This window comes from Grus americana, chromosome 1 (assembly GCF_028858705.1).
Source record: "Grus americana isolate bGruAme1 chromosome 1, bGruAme1.mat, whole genome shotgun sequence".
NCBI lineage: Eukaryota > Metazoa > Chordata > Aves > Gruiformes > Gruidae > Grus > Grus americana.
In genome coordinates this window covers 46,274,606-46,291,804 of record NC_072852.1, presented here as the reverse complement: position 1 = coordinate 46,291,804, position 17,199 = coordinate 46,274,606, and the positions used below count along the sequence as shown (strand labels likewise).

At 37.5% G+C, this 17,199-nt stretch overlaps 1 protein-coding gene across 2 annotated transcripts in view; it reads right to left on the bottom strand.

Annotated features, from left to right (window-relative positions):
* Nucleotides 1–17,199, bottom strand: part of TMTC2 (transmembrane O-mannosyltransferase targeting cadherins 2) — a 262,796-nt gene that overhangs the window by 64,455 nt on the left and 181,142 nt on the right. For both annotated transcript variants that reach the window (XM_054813137.1, XM_054813138.1), the window contains exons 5-7: nt 13,014–13,099; nt 11,043–11,227; nt 9,281–9,359 (exon numbers count right to left, since the gene is read on the bottom strand). In XM_054813137.1, coding sequence (XP_054669112.1) covers nt 9,281–9,359; nt 11,043–11,227; nt 13,014–13,099 — 350 coding nt within the window. The remainder of the gene's footprint in view (nt 1–9,280; nt 9,360–11,042; nt 11,228–13,013; nt 13,100–17,199) is intronic.

Below are 17,199 nucleotides of genomic sequence, written 5' to 3'. Positions count from 1 at the left end.
GACGTAACATTATACCTTGCTATGCACAAAACAAAGTCATGAAGTCAAGTGTTGAAAGGATGGAAGAAGCCAGAAGTCAAGCTATATGCTCCCCTCAACTCCCCTCCCTAGCTGTACGCTTTCTGGTAGAATGTTTAATTATTTGATTGCATACTATTTTTCCCACAGGCCCCTGCTTCATTTAGCATACAGGAAATGAGGAATCCATATTGCCCTTTTCTTTAAGTGGAAAATTCCAGCCCAACCTGCTACAGCTTGGCAAAGTTTCAAGCAATTAACAAGAAGATCCTTTAAAAAGTAATGTAAGCAGCCATAAGAGATGGAGTTATTATCTGCTGGTAGTATATGCTGAATGCACTGCCAAATTTCAAAAAGATCTAAGGTTCTCATCTATTTTCCATGATGGATTCTGATATAAGAAGAGATTAACATCTTCGGAGTACCGGCAAATTCAATTTTTAATAGGTTTTAAGAGCTCAACTACTTTACAAGCTAACCTCCTAAAACTTCGAGGGTATTTCTGAGTGGCACATCTAGAAACGAAGCTACAATATGTCAATCTAAATGTCAAACTGCAGAGAAATGACTTTTATTCCCCTGAAGACTTTACACGAAATTCTCTATAGCTGAACCTTTTTTTTTTTCCTGAGGAGTCAGCATTGCTGTATTACAAGCAATTAGAACATGTCATTACTACAGAAGGAAGTACTGTTAGGGGGTCTGTTATTAATTTAATCTTCTAAATTATTTACAGTGACATTTCTACCTAAAAAGAACCCAAAGCAAGTTGAAAATTGACAAAGGCTCTGCCATCACCATACTCAAAGACCCAAATAAAATCAAACAACTGTTAACTGAAGCGTTAATTCAATCAGGTGATTTTGTGTGTTAGACTACTGCAATTTTAATAAAAGCTATTCCAGCTTAAGATAGTTTTCCAACAAAATGACAGAGGAAACAAGTATCTGTCATTCAGGATGCATTTGTGTGTCTGAGATTAAAATAAGAAAAACAACATTTGTCATTTATGATTGTGGATTTTTATAAATTTGCAACAAGAATGATTTAGTCGTTAGGAAAATAAGAGTGTCCATTGGCAGAAAATATGCAAACCAGTGGCACATGTGAGCAGGTTTCTATATTTACTTTAACAATTACTTAATTTGTAAAATGTTTCAAAACTCATGTTAAAATATCTGGAAGATCACACACGCACACACAATTTATTAATGAAACTTGTCCAAGCTGTAAAGTTCAAGAGATTTACATTCTACTTTTCTATTAAAGGTAACAGCAACAGCAAAAGAAATTCATGGCAGTGGAAATTTTAAGACATAAATTGACAGTTATTTCAGTTTCCGAATCCATATCAACATGCAGCCATGCGTGGCTTTGCCTGCACAATGAGTGGTGGCAAGAAATTCAACAGCTAACTGGAGTAAAAGGAGATAAATCAGTCATTCAAAAAATTTTCAATTTTTACAGTGCAGCTAATATCGTCTGTTATTTATGCATCCATTTCTTAGCCTATTCCAAAAGGAGGAACATAGATTATTTAATTGTAACTCTCATTTACTAATGTATTACAAGAAAACATATTAATATGCAACTGCGACACTATTTAAGAGTGTATACATTGTTCGTAGTGTATACAGAGTTATTAATATTTATGACAAAGGAATGAGAAATGGGCTACCTTTTAACTAGACTTACACCAGTCTAACTAAAATCCTAGTACTCGAGTGGATTTTCTTTGCCATAGAGATAGATCAGTTGCAAGACTACCATTCTCCAAAGCATTTCCCTGCAATCCTTGGGACTGAAAAATAATCTTTCAAAGTAAACAACAACAAAAAACCCCAAACTAAACCAACACCACCACCCCACTAAAATGATCCCAGGACAAATTAATTAAGTATAATTAAAGAACAATAACAATCATATTAAATATTAAATATTTACATTAAATAGTAATACTAATAAAGGATCAGCTTGCTAGCAGCTATTTCCCCTGAAGGGCTAACTTTATATTCAATAACAAAGTGGAATATGAGCTTAATACAAATCCTCAAAAAAAAAGAAAAAGTAGTAAAGATTTTCTAATATATATCACACATTGTTAAAAAGCAAAATTAGGTACCATTTACATGAATGTATGTTATATGGTTCTAGATTAACCTCTCATCTGCTGATTTCAGATTTGTTCTGTTTCAGATGCACATTGTCATACCAAGGACAGGCCGACTCCTTGCAAGGAAGATGTTAGACTTGTTGATGAGCAAGTACAATGGAACTACGGATGTAATAGCACCGTGCCTCTATAGGTGTCACGTACCCATACGTTCAAATAAGTCCCCTCTGAGGACCCCAAATCATACTGCTGAAAAGACAACTGAAAAATTATCTGTGTAAAGGAGACAGTGCAGGGTAAATCTGCCTTGCGTCGTCCTTGTATACGTTAATTATCTGCCACCCAAATTGCTGGATGGTAAAAATCTAATATAGAAAATAAAGAATTTGGCACTGACAAGAGCAGAAGTCAAAACAGAATTGAAGATACAGATGCACTTTGAAAAGGAAAATCTCAAATATATACATTCAGTCAGGATTTAAATTTCATTTTTCCATCATTTCTTTGAACTGTGAACATAAAGAGGTTGCCTTAGAAAATGATGGAAAGCTCTGCATCCCTGTGTACCACAATACCACAAGGAGTTTATGTCTTTCATAATGCAACCGTGCAGCCTCCTTGTGCAAATCAAGGCTGCAGATGCTCTTACCATAAACGTACCTCCCTAGATATATAACTTCCTTCTTTCTTCCCTTAGGTACCAGTGCATACAATAACATAATAAATCTAGAAGCATAGTTTGATGTTATACTATACTGATGTTTAAGATAGATACACTGCAAAAGATTAACAGTCTTAGTGATAAATATGCAGTGCATGCACATCTCTGAAACAGCTGAAGCATGTGAACTTAATGAGCATCAAGTTCTGCACAGACTAAGCATATCCTGTTATTTTTTTTTCTTTTCCAGAACAATCGCCTTGAAAATTTCAAGGAATATGTCGTATTTTAAGAGGGCTTTTGATGGATGGGAGTCAATCCACATTTACTTTGGTTGAGCAGATTCTTACAGGCCTCAATTAGCCAAAGCAAAGCCTTTGATCTGATTTAATTAGACCACTAAGCTACTTTGCAAGGAAAATACCTAAAGTAGAAAACAGATATAAATGAAGGGCAAAATAAAATCACTTGCAGCGTGGAACAGCATGGACTTTGCACAGCTGTTTCCTGTTGTACAAAGACTTCCAGTGAAAGAAGTATATTGACACAATTAGAAGCATTGAGCTCACCTGAGATAGATAATTTCATTTTCATTTTCCAACAGATGTGCAACCAGCAGTAAATCATAAGGGTGCAAACTAAGAATTCATAACTGAACAAGTGACTGCACTCTTTTCTTGCCTTTTACTTTATTTACACACATTTAAAAGATTTATTTTTTTTTGCCAGTAACACATAGACATTATGCCAGTATAGGTTTCTTTAAAACACTCTTAATAGAAGCACTTTCCATTAGAAACATGCCTAACTGGGATCCCTGTAGTCCAATTTCAGTATTGGACCGTATTTTTGGTCTACAAATGTTATGATTATACTTATATTCATACAAAACTCCATATGCTTAAAATATAAATGCATTTCAGGCTTAGACTCTTAGCTTTTTCAGAATATTGCCTAAGAAAACTCAAGCATGTCACATGAAATTATAGATCAATAGTCCAAAGAGATAAAACTAAGAAAACCTGAGAACCTGGGGCAAAAAACCCACCCTAGTCTCTAACATTGCATCCACTACCCCCAGCAGCAATCCACTGCTATAACCTTCGTACCCAGCTTGAATCCCTCAAACAAAACAAAGTGAAAAAACAGGAGACATTGTAGTCAGCCCGGAGATTTATACTCAGCTTTGGGACAGCAGATATAAACTACCATAGTCTGCAAAATCTCAGAGGGGGAAGAGTTAAAGTAGCAGGATGGGGGCAGGGAGGTGGAGAGAAGGAAGCACAGTCATTTACTCCTATCACTGGTGAACTCCATTCTTATTTCCCTAGAACATATAATAAAATATACAACTGAAAGAAAAGAAAAAAAAATTTTAAAATCCTTTTTTTTTTCAACGAAGCTAGTTTTAAAAAAAAAAGTGATGTACATGTAGTAAGAAAATATCAGTAAAGCTTAAAGATGCATAGGAAGCAGACTGATGACTGGAGCTCAGACAAGTGCAGGTACCATGCTCTGCATAAGTTATGATGTGGGGTATGTATTTCACAGCTTAATCATCTTTGGCTCTTAAAAAGTAAGTCGTGCACAGCATGAACTGTAAAACTATAGCAGCAAAAGTGTTTCTTGGTGTTCTAAACAATATTTAAAAGTAATTCAATAAAAAAACATTTAATGGGAGCAAGGGGCAAATGGGATAGGAGCCTTAACAATATTAACAGGTTTGTACAAACAGCCACATCCACCCAAAAGCATAATCAAATAAAGCGATAGTTATGTTATAATCATCAACGCAGAAAGTCTCTCTGCATGCTAGGCCTTTGTATTTATGATACAAACCTCTGCACCAGATGTAAAATCTGGCTCCCCTTTCCTGTTCTGTACCTGGCTGCCACTTGCTTATGATTTGTTTTCTGCCCATGTGCAATGTAGCAGATTAGCAAGGAGAAATCTAAACTCTAATCTGTGCATCATTAACTGTATTTTCTCCTGCAATGTTAGCTTCTTTTGTAACTTGCATTTCTCATTAAAAAAATGTTTGTAAGACCTCGTATTAAATGCATTTGAAAATAGACATTCAGATGTTAGTTGGCAAGGGCAGATGAAGCTCAGTCAAGACATTTGTCTTTATGACAGTATCTTGCCAATCTAAACCTGGACAATGCCACCCCAGCATCTTTCTTGTTACTGCTCAGTATTAAATAAAGCCTCCATGGTCCACCTCACACCACTTAACTGGCACGAGTATGAATTACTGTAGCAGGTGGGCCAGTGTGGTTTTAAAAGCAATGTAATACAATCAACTGTACAATATCAGATTTCAAGGAACGCAAAAGACATCTAGAGCAGAGGCTGATCCTTAAGCAATCCTAATATTGGCATTAAAGTGTTCAAGATCCCACAGGGACCATTTTATCTTTTGACCCCAGGTTTTAATTGAAACCTTAAACAAAATATATTACCTATTTAATGCAGCTGAGCTGGACTCTGGCCTTTGTAGTGCATGTTGCCATGCCAAGCAAATTAATCTGTGTAACCTTAGCATGTACTTTTTAATTTACATCAAAGAAATATGACATAGAGAAAATAAATACCAAGCCAACCCTGTACAGCTTGTTGAATAATTATTTTTATTCTAGTTTTAGAGTTTTAATTTTTAGGTGGTTTGGGTGCTTTTAACAAAAAAAGGAAAAAAGAAGGTTTTACTTCTTGGTACAAAGCCAGAGAAACATATGGTTTCCTTAGCTGAGTTGTTGCACACCTGGCAAAATAAATCACAGCAACAGGAGACCAAAATCTACCCTGCAACTTTTCATATGCACAAACTTAGAACATCTGATGCTGGTCTTCTGGTCCTGCCTTTCGTACTGTGAATAAAATGCAAAGTCAAAAGGCTGGCTTGCTTCTTGAGGCCAAATACTTCTTTTTCCTTTAAGAGGCAAGTTACTTAGAGTTTTAAAGGATGAGAGTCAGCTGGGCAGGATGGCACACCGAAGAGATGAGTCACTGGGCCTGTCAGAACAAAAGGCCAGTAGAAGCAAAGGTAGGAAAAGAAGTGTAACACAAACAGGGAAAGCAGGTGGTGTAAAGGCTTAACACTGCTGGAGTGTTAATGCTACCGCACCCCGAGCGCTGGAGTTCAAACCCTAATGCAATTTAAACAGTTCGTCTCCTGTTTATTCTCGTTCGAGTATGTCATGTACATCATACAGGGAAAAAAGCCTGCAGAAAATCTTCAATTAAATGATTGAATAATTATTAAAAATTAGAGAAAGCACTGTTTTCTTACATCACATGCCAATATCTAACACTGAACCAAGCAGAGCAATTGCCAGAGACTCAGAATACATCAATCACAATGACAACTGCAGCAGATAATCCTCAAAATGTATTCTTGGATTTCATGATAAGCCATGAAGACTTTTTCCACATGTGGGGATACAGGGAAGGACCCTTCCTTCCTGAGAAGATGGGGAGCGCTCCCCGGTTTCTCCCCCTTCCTCCCCAGCAATGAGCACACAGTGAGTGGGCACAGCTCAGAGTCAGGTTCATGCGGTTCCAAGCACACGAGACAGGACTGGCCTATTTCAGTTCTTCCAGTCTCCTTTTTAAAAGCAAGAAGTAGGCAGACAAGTTTATGTAATGCTGTTTATCAAAGAAGTGTTATAGTGAATGTGTTTATAATTTTATCTTGAACATCAAAACAGAAATAAACAATCTGGTCAGCCTTCTGGTGCCCAATGACGTAGTATGAGCTACAGAGCGGATGCACTCCTGATAATGGATGTGGATGCTTTGTTCTCCTGTCGCACCCGATGCAAAGAGATGACTGAATAGGTGTTTAGGATTTACCTCACCCAACTTGAGCTAGCAAGTCTAAGCTAGTCATCTCAGCTCCTTTTACAGAAGTACGCTTGCAGGGGATTATTTGTATAATCTAAAAGAGATGTCTAATTCAGATGGGCTTAATTACTCCCCAGAGGTATCTTCTTCTTTCCACACTATAAAGACAGCACAGCTACTGAGCTCTGTCTTGTCATCCAACCTTTACACTATTACAGGTAGGAGAGACTAACCTAATTCAACATGTCTAACTGCAGTCATGTACGCTCATGGACAGATGCTTCCAGGACAGCTTTAAACAAACCGGCCTGAGTCCTACTGTTAATAATGCTGCACTGTGTTCAATTGCGTCACTACCCTACGCCTCTTGGATTGCCTTTGCAGCATAGTCACAAGCCACACCTCAGCAAGTAGTGTGAAGCAAATTCTAGTTTCCCTGCAACAGCTGCCATCACAACGGCAACCAAACTACAAATATATGCTACGTTCAGGGTAAGTTGTACTTTACAGAGCTCCATAACAGCCTGCTGCTCTTTGCAATTCACTGAAAGGGGCTAAGGTAAGCTCAGCTGACCCTAACTTGTTATGCCGTTAGGACATCCGTGAAGTGCCGGTGGCTGCCTAAAGGAAACAGAAGCCAGAGTATGGGCTACACAGTGGAGGGAGGAAGTGTAGCAGCAGCCAAGCCCGGGCAAAGGACTGAGCCGGTCTTTGTGCTCACTATTGCTTTGTGAGTTAATAAATGCAAATCCCAGGAACAGAGTGAACTGGGACGTCATGGACTGTGCTTGTAAAGGAAGCTGAGAAAGGCCTCCTGAAACTAAAAAAGTAACCAATAAGCAAAAAAGTGAAAAACTAAAGAATCTTAAAGGTCATAATGGTTCTAAAGGGAGCGTCTATTCACGGGAAAAGAAAGGGTGATACAGGCCTGTTTTGTAATGGAACAACCATCGTTCTAGAAACACCACTGGTTTACTTTTTTCCAATTTCTGTACTTCTGAGGAGCACTTTTATCAGAATTATGAAATATATATTTGCACTAAAGAGGGCAGTAAACTTTGGAGGGTTTGCTGGAGCACTGCAGTACTTCACCAGTCACTATAGGACACTGATAGTAAGCAGAGGTTTAATTGACGGAGTGCTGAGTGTTGATAACCCCACCAAATTTATCGGTAAATGCTGATAGATAAAACTGATAAAATAATAATTCAGCTAAGAGACTCTGTGAACAAAAGTACATATAATAACCAACTTGTGCGTTTTAGGGGGTTTTGCCATTTGCATTGATCTGACAAAGCTCAGCATTCAGGGAGAAGTAACTCTCCATTGAACTGTACGAACTGTTAAGGAAGTGTTTATACTATTACTGACGTTAGACACTTTGCCACTGTGACAAGAGAAGTACTTAATTTAGCATTTACAGAGATTTGCAAACACGTACTATCAGTTACAATTACAATTTTAAATATTTTTTTTCTATGCCCAAGTACTTGGAAGGAGCTAATAAAAGATGCTGTTCCTAAATAAATAGAGAAGAGTGAGTGGTGCCTCCTTTCAACAACTGTGTCAAACCAATTGGTATGAACCAATACATTCCCTTGTATTTTAGGCATTGGGAGGGGAAAAAAAGCCATAAAACCCCACATGATTCCTGTTGATCCCATTTCTACATATATATTTAATTGCTTTACTTTGAACTAATTTAAAGGCATCTTACATCTTTTTCTGTCCCAGACAGGAGCTCACAGAGTCTACTGGGCCAGACACTGAGGTAGCTTAGCAGAAACACATGCCCTTTCAGAGAGAATTCCGCTTAAAAGCATCTCTTTAACAAAGAAGAATCTGCCCTCTTGTTTACAGATCTGAATACTATAAATAATAATCCATATTATCTTCTTTCTTTTATCTGTTTAATGCATCTTGCATAAAGATGTGATGAAGGCTATAAGAAGCTGAAGTTAAAGTTTAAAAAACCCAACCACCTCAGCTAAATTAATGTTTCTTGCAGTACTCAAGGGACTCTGCTAAAATTTTGAAGGACAGAAAGGCTGGTCCTAGAAGAAGAATTGTCTCATTGCAGATGTCTAACTAACAGTACATCAGCTGGGAAATAAGTTTTTGGCACAACTTGCAAAAAAAATCCAACTATCTCTGTGGGCCTGTTTGGACATCTTGTTGTTTTAAAAGGAAATTTAACATCCAACATCCACACTAGATTTTATGTTATCATCAATCTCACTCCATTTTCTATGAAGTAAATACAATTTCTTCTTAGTTTCAAAGATGACTAAATGGGAGAATAAAAAACAACTATGACTTGTACACGAGGTCTCCAAGATACTGGATGAGAGATTCTGGAGGCAGAGAAAAACACTAATCCATGCATTCTAAATGTAAAAGTGCTGCATGGAAACTCTTATTAAAGATATCCAGTATCTAACAGCTTCATCATTTACTGTGCCTTATCCAGCACTGCAGTTGCTGGCATTTAAGCTCTGAACCTAGTTTGGCTCGCATCTACTGAAGGCAATTATTTTTGTTTTTATTAGCTAATTCATTTGAGCACCAGTTGCCTGGCTAAGCTCTTTTGTTTCACCCTGCCTGACTCCTCAAGTATCTTTCTGAGGCACTAACAATGCACTTACCCATCATGTTGTATAAGCTCTGGGGTGCAAACTGTCTTGGCATTTTCTGTATTGCTTCTTTGTAAACCGTAAGGGCATCCTGAAAAGAGACACACAAGTGGTATAAATCATTAGTAAGGCACCAATTTCAAAAGCAGTCTTTCACATAGAAAGTAAAAGCAAACTATCTTCCCTCCCCAAATAAAAGGTGCAGAGGGAAAGAAAACACATCGGCGTCATAAATACCACAGAAAGTTCACATTTCTCATTTACGAAAGCTTTACCGAATTCAGTGAAGCTTATTGACAAGAGATCAAATTAGTTCCAATATTGCATCTCTTTTCCCAGGTGGAAATAAAAGGAACATTTTTTTAAATCCCTCAATGACTCATGAGTTTATAAACATATATAAAATTCTATAGGCTGTCAGAGAATATGGAATAATATCAAACTGCAGACAAAGGACTTTTTGATGACTAGGCTACAGTAAGTGACCTAAAAATAAAGAAATCATTGTCTACTGCCAAGTAATAACAAAACATAATCCTCACAACTGAAGTCTGCTCCATAGAAAGAATAAGATGGACTGTAGCATCAAGAATGCCAGAATTGGATTCCCTTTGCAAATGTGCTGTGCCTTGAATTACTTGATCACATATTTATGATTCATTCAGCACTTAGGATGCTTACTGGTCAGTCTGTTAGCTCTGCATCATTTTCTACATCATCCCATCAAATAGTCACAGCTTGTGAAGGCTGAAATATGCTTGAAAAAAATCTAAGTGTATGATCAAATCAAGCTTGGGTCAGACTGCAATGACCACCAGGCAGAAATCTGACCTCCCAGGCACTGCACTCCCACTCTACACTCGGCCGTGAAGACAACATGCTGCTTTTCTCTTAACTTTATGGATGTATCAGCTGTCTGTGTCTGTGTTTTAACCAGTTAGTAACTGCCACCTGCCAGAGCCGGACTCAGCAGACAGATCGCAAAGAATCCACAGAGTTTGTGCATGCCTGATCTTAAACAGCTGAGGTAACTGTCATGGTCAGGAAGAGTTATACGGATCAAAACCATGCATAACTCCTGTTCAGAAGTATGCCTGGCAATGCAAAGAGAATTACTTTCTTTCAAATTCTGCTAAAGGTCAAAACTCAAGTGAATGTCCAGTTTTAGTAATTTAATCAGGGAGAATGGAGACAAATCATAACAGTCCCATTTGCACATGTAAATGAAATGGGATGGGTTGAGTGCAGCATACGGTTACATTAAAAATATCCAACCCACTTTAGCACTTAGGTCAAGTTATCTGTAAATAGCACATAATGGGTGTGTTTATAATCACTGAAGCTTTGAATTGTTCCAACTAGCTCTTATTTTTGGAGACTCAAAAGCAAACTTAATTGCATTTTTTCAACTAAAAATGGACTTACTCTATTTTCAATTAAAAAGCCAATACGCTTCAGGTTGGCTGGTCTGTAATCAGGCTACATCCTTTGCATACCAGCCATGGGCACAAAGCCAAAAAGAATGAATTAACACATATCAGATGTGACCATTGCTAATGTTGACTCTGACACCAGAATATCACGCTGCTAATTAACATCATCACACCTGTGGCTGTAGAGAATAAATATTCTCTGTAGAGAACACTAATCGTGATTCGGTGAAATCCAGTCAGTTTATGCCTGTCATGCATTTTGAAAGTCTGGATCAAAGCAATACATATTATTTATGTATGAAGGTTCTATCATAATATTGTAGAAAAATCTGGAGTCTTACCTCATAGTGTCCTTGTTCATGAAAAAGTTTTCCTAAGTTATAAAGACAGCTAGTAACAGAGCTTTTATGAGCATGAGGATCTTTCAAATTTTCATCAGGGATCTCTGAACACTTCAGGAAAGTCCTCCTGGCTTCCTCTGTCTTCCCTTGGTTCATCAGGATGATACCAGTATTTAAATAGGCAGCTGTGCAGAGGGAAAAAATGTTATCTTTTAATGGGGTTCCATTATGTTTTATCTAATCTTTGTTTAACTTCAAAGTAATATCTGAAACAGATCCCATGGTTATCTAACTTGGCTTTTGTATAATATAGATCAATCACTGGTGTAAAGAGGAACATATAAGAGATAAAAGTTCAGAGACAAGGAAAGGAGAAAGTGGCCACAAAGATTGGGGAAGCAGGGGAGAGAACACTCATTAGGCAGGGTACTCCATTTCGTTCCTCTTATTAAGACTGTATCAAGCATACAGCGTCATTGTTTGAAATGTTACAAAAATATATCTATATGTTTATAAATATATACATGTATGTATGTGTGTGTATATATATACACACATACATACGTACATACCCTCACCAAGTTTGCCGACAACACCAAGCTGTGTGGTGTGGTCAACATGCTGGAGGGAAGGGATGCCATCCAGAGGGACCTGGACAGGCTGGAGAGGTAGGTCTGTGCAAACCTAATGAAATTCAACAAGGCCAAGTGCAAGGTCCTGCACATGGATTGGGACAATCCCAAGCACAAATACAAGCTGGGTGAAGAATGGACTGAGAGCAGCCCTGAGGAGAAGGACTTGGGAGTCTTAGTGGATGGGAAGCTTGCAGCCCAGAAAGCCAACCGTGTCCTGGGCTGCATCGAAAGCAGTGTGACCAGCAGGTCGAGGGAGGTGATCCTGCCCCTCTACTCTGGTCTTGTGAGACCCCACCTGGAGTACTGCGTCCAGCTCTGGGGGCCCCAACATAAGCAGGACATGGAGCTGTTGGAGTGAATCCAGAGGAGGGACGCAAAGATAATCAAAGGGCTGGAGCACTTGTCCTATGGAGACAGGCTGGGAGCGCTGGGGTTGTTCAGCCTGGAGAAGAGAAGGCTCCAGGAAAACCTTAGTACTGCCTTCCAGTAGCTGAAGGGGGCCTACAAGAAATCTGGAGAGGGACTGTTTACAAGGGCATGGTGCGATAGGACGAAAGCTACGGGCTTTAAACTAAAAGAGGGTAGATTTAGACCAGATATAAGGAAAAAATTCTTCACTGTGAGGATGGTGAGGCACTGGAACAGGTTGCCCAGAGAAGCTGTGGATGCCTCCTCCCTAGAAGTGTTTAAGACCAGGTTGGATGGGGTTTTGGGCAATGTGGTCTAGTGGAGGGTGTCCCAGCCCATGGCATGGGGGTTGGAACTAGATGATCTTTGAGGTCCCTTCCAGCCCAAACCATTCTATGATTTTATATATATCTATATATAAATATAAAAGATTCAATATTTAAGCTACAAAAAAGTCAGCAATTGTAAAAAGCATCCACTTAATTTTGGAACTGATGACTGGTGACATCCTATGGATTACTTCCGATTTCTCCCAGGCAAGAAAGGAAAAATGAAAGGACTTCAAAAATATTTGTATTATTCACCCACACCACATACCATAAAAATCAGGGACTGGCTGTAAGAAACAGAAAACAGGAGCCTGAAAATTTGGGCAGTAGCATGTATGGCTTACCACCCCAGATCAGAAGCATTTTAAGTTCTACCAGTGCTGCCCAGTGTTAAATTATTATCTCCTTCTTCCCTGCACCACATTAAATGTAGTTGTTGACTAATAAACACTTTCTACTGAAAAGTGCACAATTTCACCTTTTGGTTTCTGAATGAAAAACGTCTGAAAAAAAAAAAGAAAATGTTATTATACAGTAGGAAGATTTCCTTAAAAAACAATAGTCAATATTATGCAAGCTTGTATAGTTGAAATACTTACAAGCTAATGTGGGTCTGCTACCAATTGCCAGTTTATAGTAATGCAATGCCTCTGAAAACCTGCTGTTTTCCTGAAGTAGTAATCCTCTGCATAAGGAAGAATTAAAAAAAAAAAAAAAGAAGAAAAAAAAAGAGAGAGGGAGGTTACTGCAAAGAGTAACTTCAAAATAATTAATGAAAACAAAACTAAGGTAACAAAGAAAAATATGCTGACCGGTATTTCAGAGATGTAACAACTCTGCATGTTACTAACAATTCAGTGGGAAAATTATTTTGCGTGAAAACGGGATTAATACATAGACACCAGGTGTATCCATATGGCTTTAACAAAGCAGATGATAAATGCAATAGTTTTGGCTTCCTTGGAAACCAGAAGATTCATTTACTCAGTTGAGAAAATGGTAGACTGTGAGAGTTTTTAAAGTGGCCGAGTATGGTGGAGCTATATATAACTAGGTCATTCATGTTTAGCCTGTCATCTTTTCTTGACTTGAAATAAGCAAATCTTTTTTAAATGCACAATAAAGTTAACCACCTAACACTTCACATGTATTACCTTAACCAGTCCTTGCTGAGCAATTTCACTAGATTATTCACCACATGGCTAAGCACCTACATCAGTTCAATTTTTTCCTGTCTTTTCTGCCCAAAAAAATTTAATAACTGAAGAGGTATCTGAAGAGGTATAAAAATTGATACAGAATACTTCCAGTTCTCAGTTAGTTTCATAGTCCATGAGCTTTAATTAAAGCTTTTAAGACAAGCATTCTTGTGAATTATAAATTACACCAGCCACCCACAAATTTCTGAGAAATAAGTGGTCTGGACATCGTTGACATGAATTCACAATTGTATGCTTAAATGAATGCTCAAAGCATTACAGTTCCCCAAGTTTTAGGAGACTAAAAAAGGATATGCAAATGTATTCAAATCACAAAGATTTAAAAAACTTCAAAAAATAGTAATTTTGGAGTGCAGATCCAGACCTTATTATCCCGGGGTAGATGTCCCTCTTCATACACCTCAAAGTATCCATGAAAAAATAAATGTAGCTATTTCTTTTAGGTGGGAGGGTTATCATATCTATTTGTAGTTTTCCTAACCTACAGCAATTTTCTCTTCTTCCTCTATGCTTTTATCTGCTGATAGCTTTTTGAACTACAAAAAGGTTGGACTTTTTCCATCTGCAATCTCTAATCAGAGATTTCTTTTCCCTCCAGAGTCTCAGGAAAACTTTTTGAATTGAACCAGTAGACTTCAGGGGAAGAAAAGAGTACGGTAGTTAGCTAAAGAAGTAGCCAACGTCTATGTTGTTTGCTTCCAATCCTTGGGTTAGGATTGATCAGAATGGAGGAATGTATCCTCTTTTTTTCTATACTATCTCTTCATCAGCACCATGTGGCCTCACTCTTGAAACTGTCTCTCAACTAACCTTAGATTAGGTAGTAAATCACTTTTAATATTAACAGAATTTACATTCAGTTGGTACTTGCAGTAATATGAGCAATGAGGGAAGAGCATTCAAGATACTTTTTGGCACAGCACCAAGGTTTTTAAATACTGTCAAGTGTCTTGCAGGTGGCAAGAGGTATGATCGTCAGGATAGTAATAACATTTTCTAAATCTTCTAGAACCTGAATATTGTTTACTTTAAAAAATTTTATAGACTGCAATTACTCTAAGGAAAATTATTATTATTATTATGGTATTTTGATCCAGTTTTCTATTGATAGCACTGGAATTAACATAAAAATAAATTAGTTGCATGCTCTGACATTTAAGCTGCTTCTTACTTTTTAAAAAAAAAAAAAAACACTCAAACACAATTTTGGGACAAATTTATCAAAGAAATTCCATTCTTATTTTAGTTCTGGAATACATAATTTCACACATTAAGGTAAGTAATACAGTAATTGGTCAACTTGAACAAAATAAATTACTTTCGTAAGTATACAACTTTTGTGCTTTTTGGAATAAAAGAACTTTTATTTATAATTATTACCAAATTAATCTTCTGCGTTCAGTACATGTCTAGTACTGGCACTCTTGATTAACTTTAAGGTGGGGGTGTTTTTCCTACTCTTCCCGAAGACTTTCTTTTAAAAGTTGTTCCATTAACAGACACACACTCTCTCGCTCACATGCATACATTTTTATATATATGTGTGTATCTATGTGTATATATATATATAAACCCAAACTGCTCAGATGCAAGATTGAGTGCTGAATTTCAGTAAATAATTAGTATTTTATTTCTATTTGTTATGAGGTTTGGCAGAAGTAAAGCAAGAAAAAAAAAAAAAAAGGATATAATCTGAAAAAACCTTGATAAGGCATGAAACTGCCTCTTCTGCTTGTGAAATTGATCCTGACTGATCACTGGTTTTCCCTATGGCTTCTGACAGTAAAAAATTTACTAGATTTATGAGTCTTTAGCTTTAGTTTCAGATTAAACAAAGTCAGGAAAAGGCTTAAAAGAAAATTAAAAAAATAATATTTTTATCTGAATACAATTAACACTTAGGGGGGTATGCTTCTGAGAGATAACTGGCTTGGATGTTTTCACCTATAAAGGGATAAATATTCAAATAGATAAAAAGTTAAAATGATGAATGTTGCATTATACTGGCAAAGCATTCCTGAGTTTACAGTGAATATTATAAGAGTTTAAAGAGCAGATATATTTCACTTCCAAGATGAAAAAATCAGATCCTCTCTAGCTTTAAGCTCAAACAAAATGCAGCCATATAAATATGCTCACCAACCTCCACCCAATTACTCACAAGATGCAACTAAAACTAAAACCAAACACTTCAAATTTAGTTACCGCCAAAATTAATACTGCCTGTGAAACGTCCTACTTCTCTTTTTAGAACATGTATTATAATCCTGGTCTCTAACTACATTATTGCTCACTATTACTTCCATAGGTCTACTGTCTCATTCACCACACAGAAAGAATAGGAATGAGCAATAGTTCAATATTTGCTTTTGTCTCCAGTTTCTACAAGTAACACACCACCACCTTCTTACAAATATTTACCTTTTGAGCAAAATACAAAATAAGCCCCAAGACCAAATGACAAACTACTGTTTCTTTCAAAATTAGTTCAGGAAAACTGCAAGTACTCAGGTCCTGTATTTGTCTTTCCGTTGCTGCATTTCACAGCATCTAAACAATTCCCAAGACAAAAATCATGCTGATTTTCAGCTAGGCTTTATGTCTGAGAGGCAGACCCGAGGTTCTAAGAAACAGTGCAGTTCAGCCTTGCTACCACATTGCTAAATCACTGGACCTGGACAGCAGAGACAGCAGGGCCAGTGAAGGAACAGCAGCCCAAGTTGGAAAGGCCCTGGGAGCGGAGCAGGGATCTCCTTCTCGAGGCTCTCTGCTGGCTGCTCCACCAATGCTGAGTGCAGGTAGCAAATCCCGGGTTTGTCTCTGAAAGCGGCTGGCCCTGAAAATTGTTCACCATTATCAAGACAAACACGAAGTGAAGAGATAGGCTCAAGTGAGCAATGTCTGAAGGGAATGTGTCCTTCACTACATGGTTGCAAAGAGGTCATTAGAGCAAACACTACCAAAAGGGTCTGTTCAGCACTTGAAGTTCTTTCCAAAGAAGCTGAAAGGTTGAACTTCGTTACCTTTTCAGTCTGTTAAGTTATATTAACAACTCTTCAACAAGCTTCAACTGGAAGTTTGATTATGTATTCTTTCCTTCTTCTGCAGAAATAGGTGAAGTATGGGTTATTTTGCCACAGAAATGCTTCCTTTTTCACTGCAGTTTCATTTAGAGTCTCTTTCACTTCAGAATGGCAGCCAAACCCACAAGAGGAAAGTTTGATATGCCTCCTATGTCTTATTTTCACATGCTTTAGCATTTAGTATATTCCAGCTAGAGAACTTTCATCAAAGATACTCAAAACTACTTTAAAATCACTAAAAATAAAACTGAGGTGTCTTTATAAAGATACCTTAAGGGCAAAATTTTAAATAAAACTTTTCTATGCTAATTCAACTAGAGAATTGCGAAATGTCCTTCAAGCAAACTGACCATGGTTGTACAGAAAGAAGCTGTGGTGTCATAAGCTGGGAACTAATAGCTGCATAATTACCATAGTCAGCTAAGCTTGCAAGAAATGAGCTGACTAGCTACAGAATAGGGGAGCATGGACAAAGGGAGATG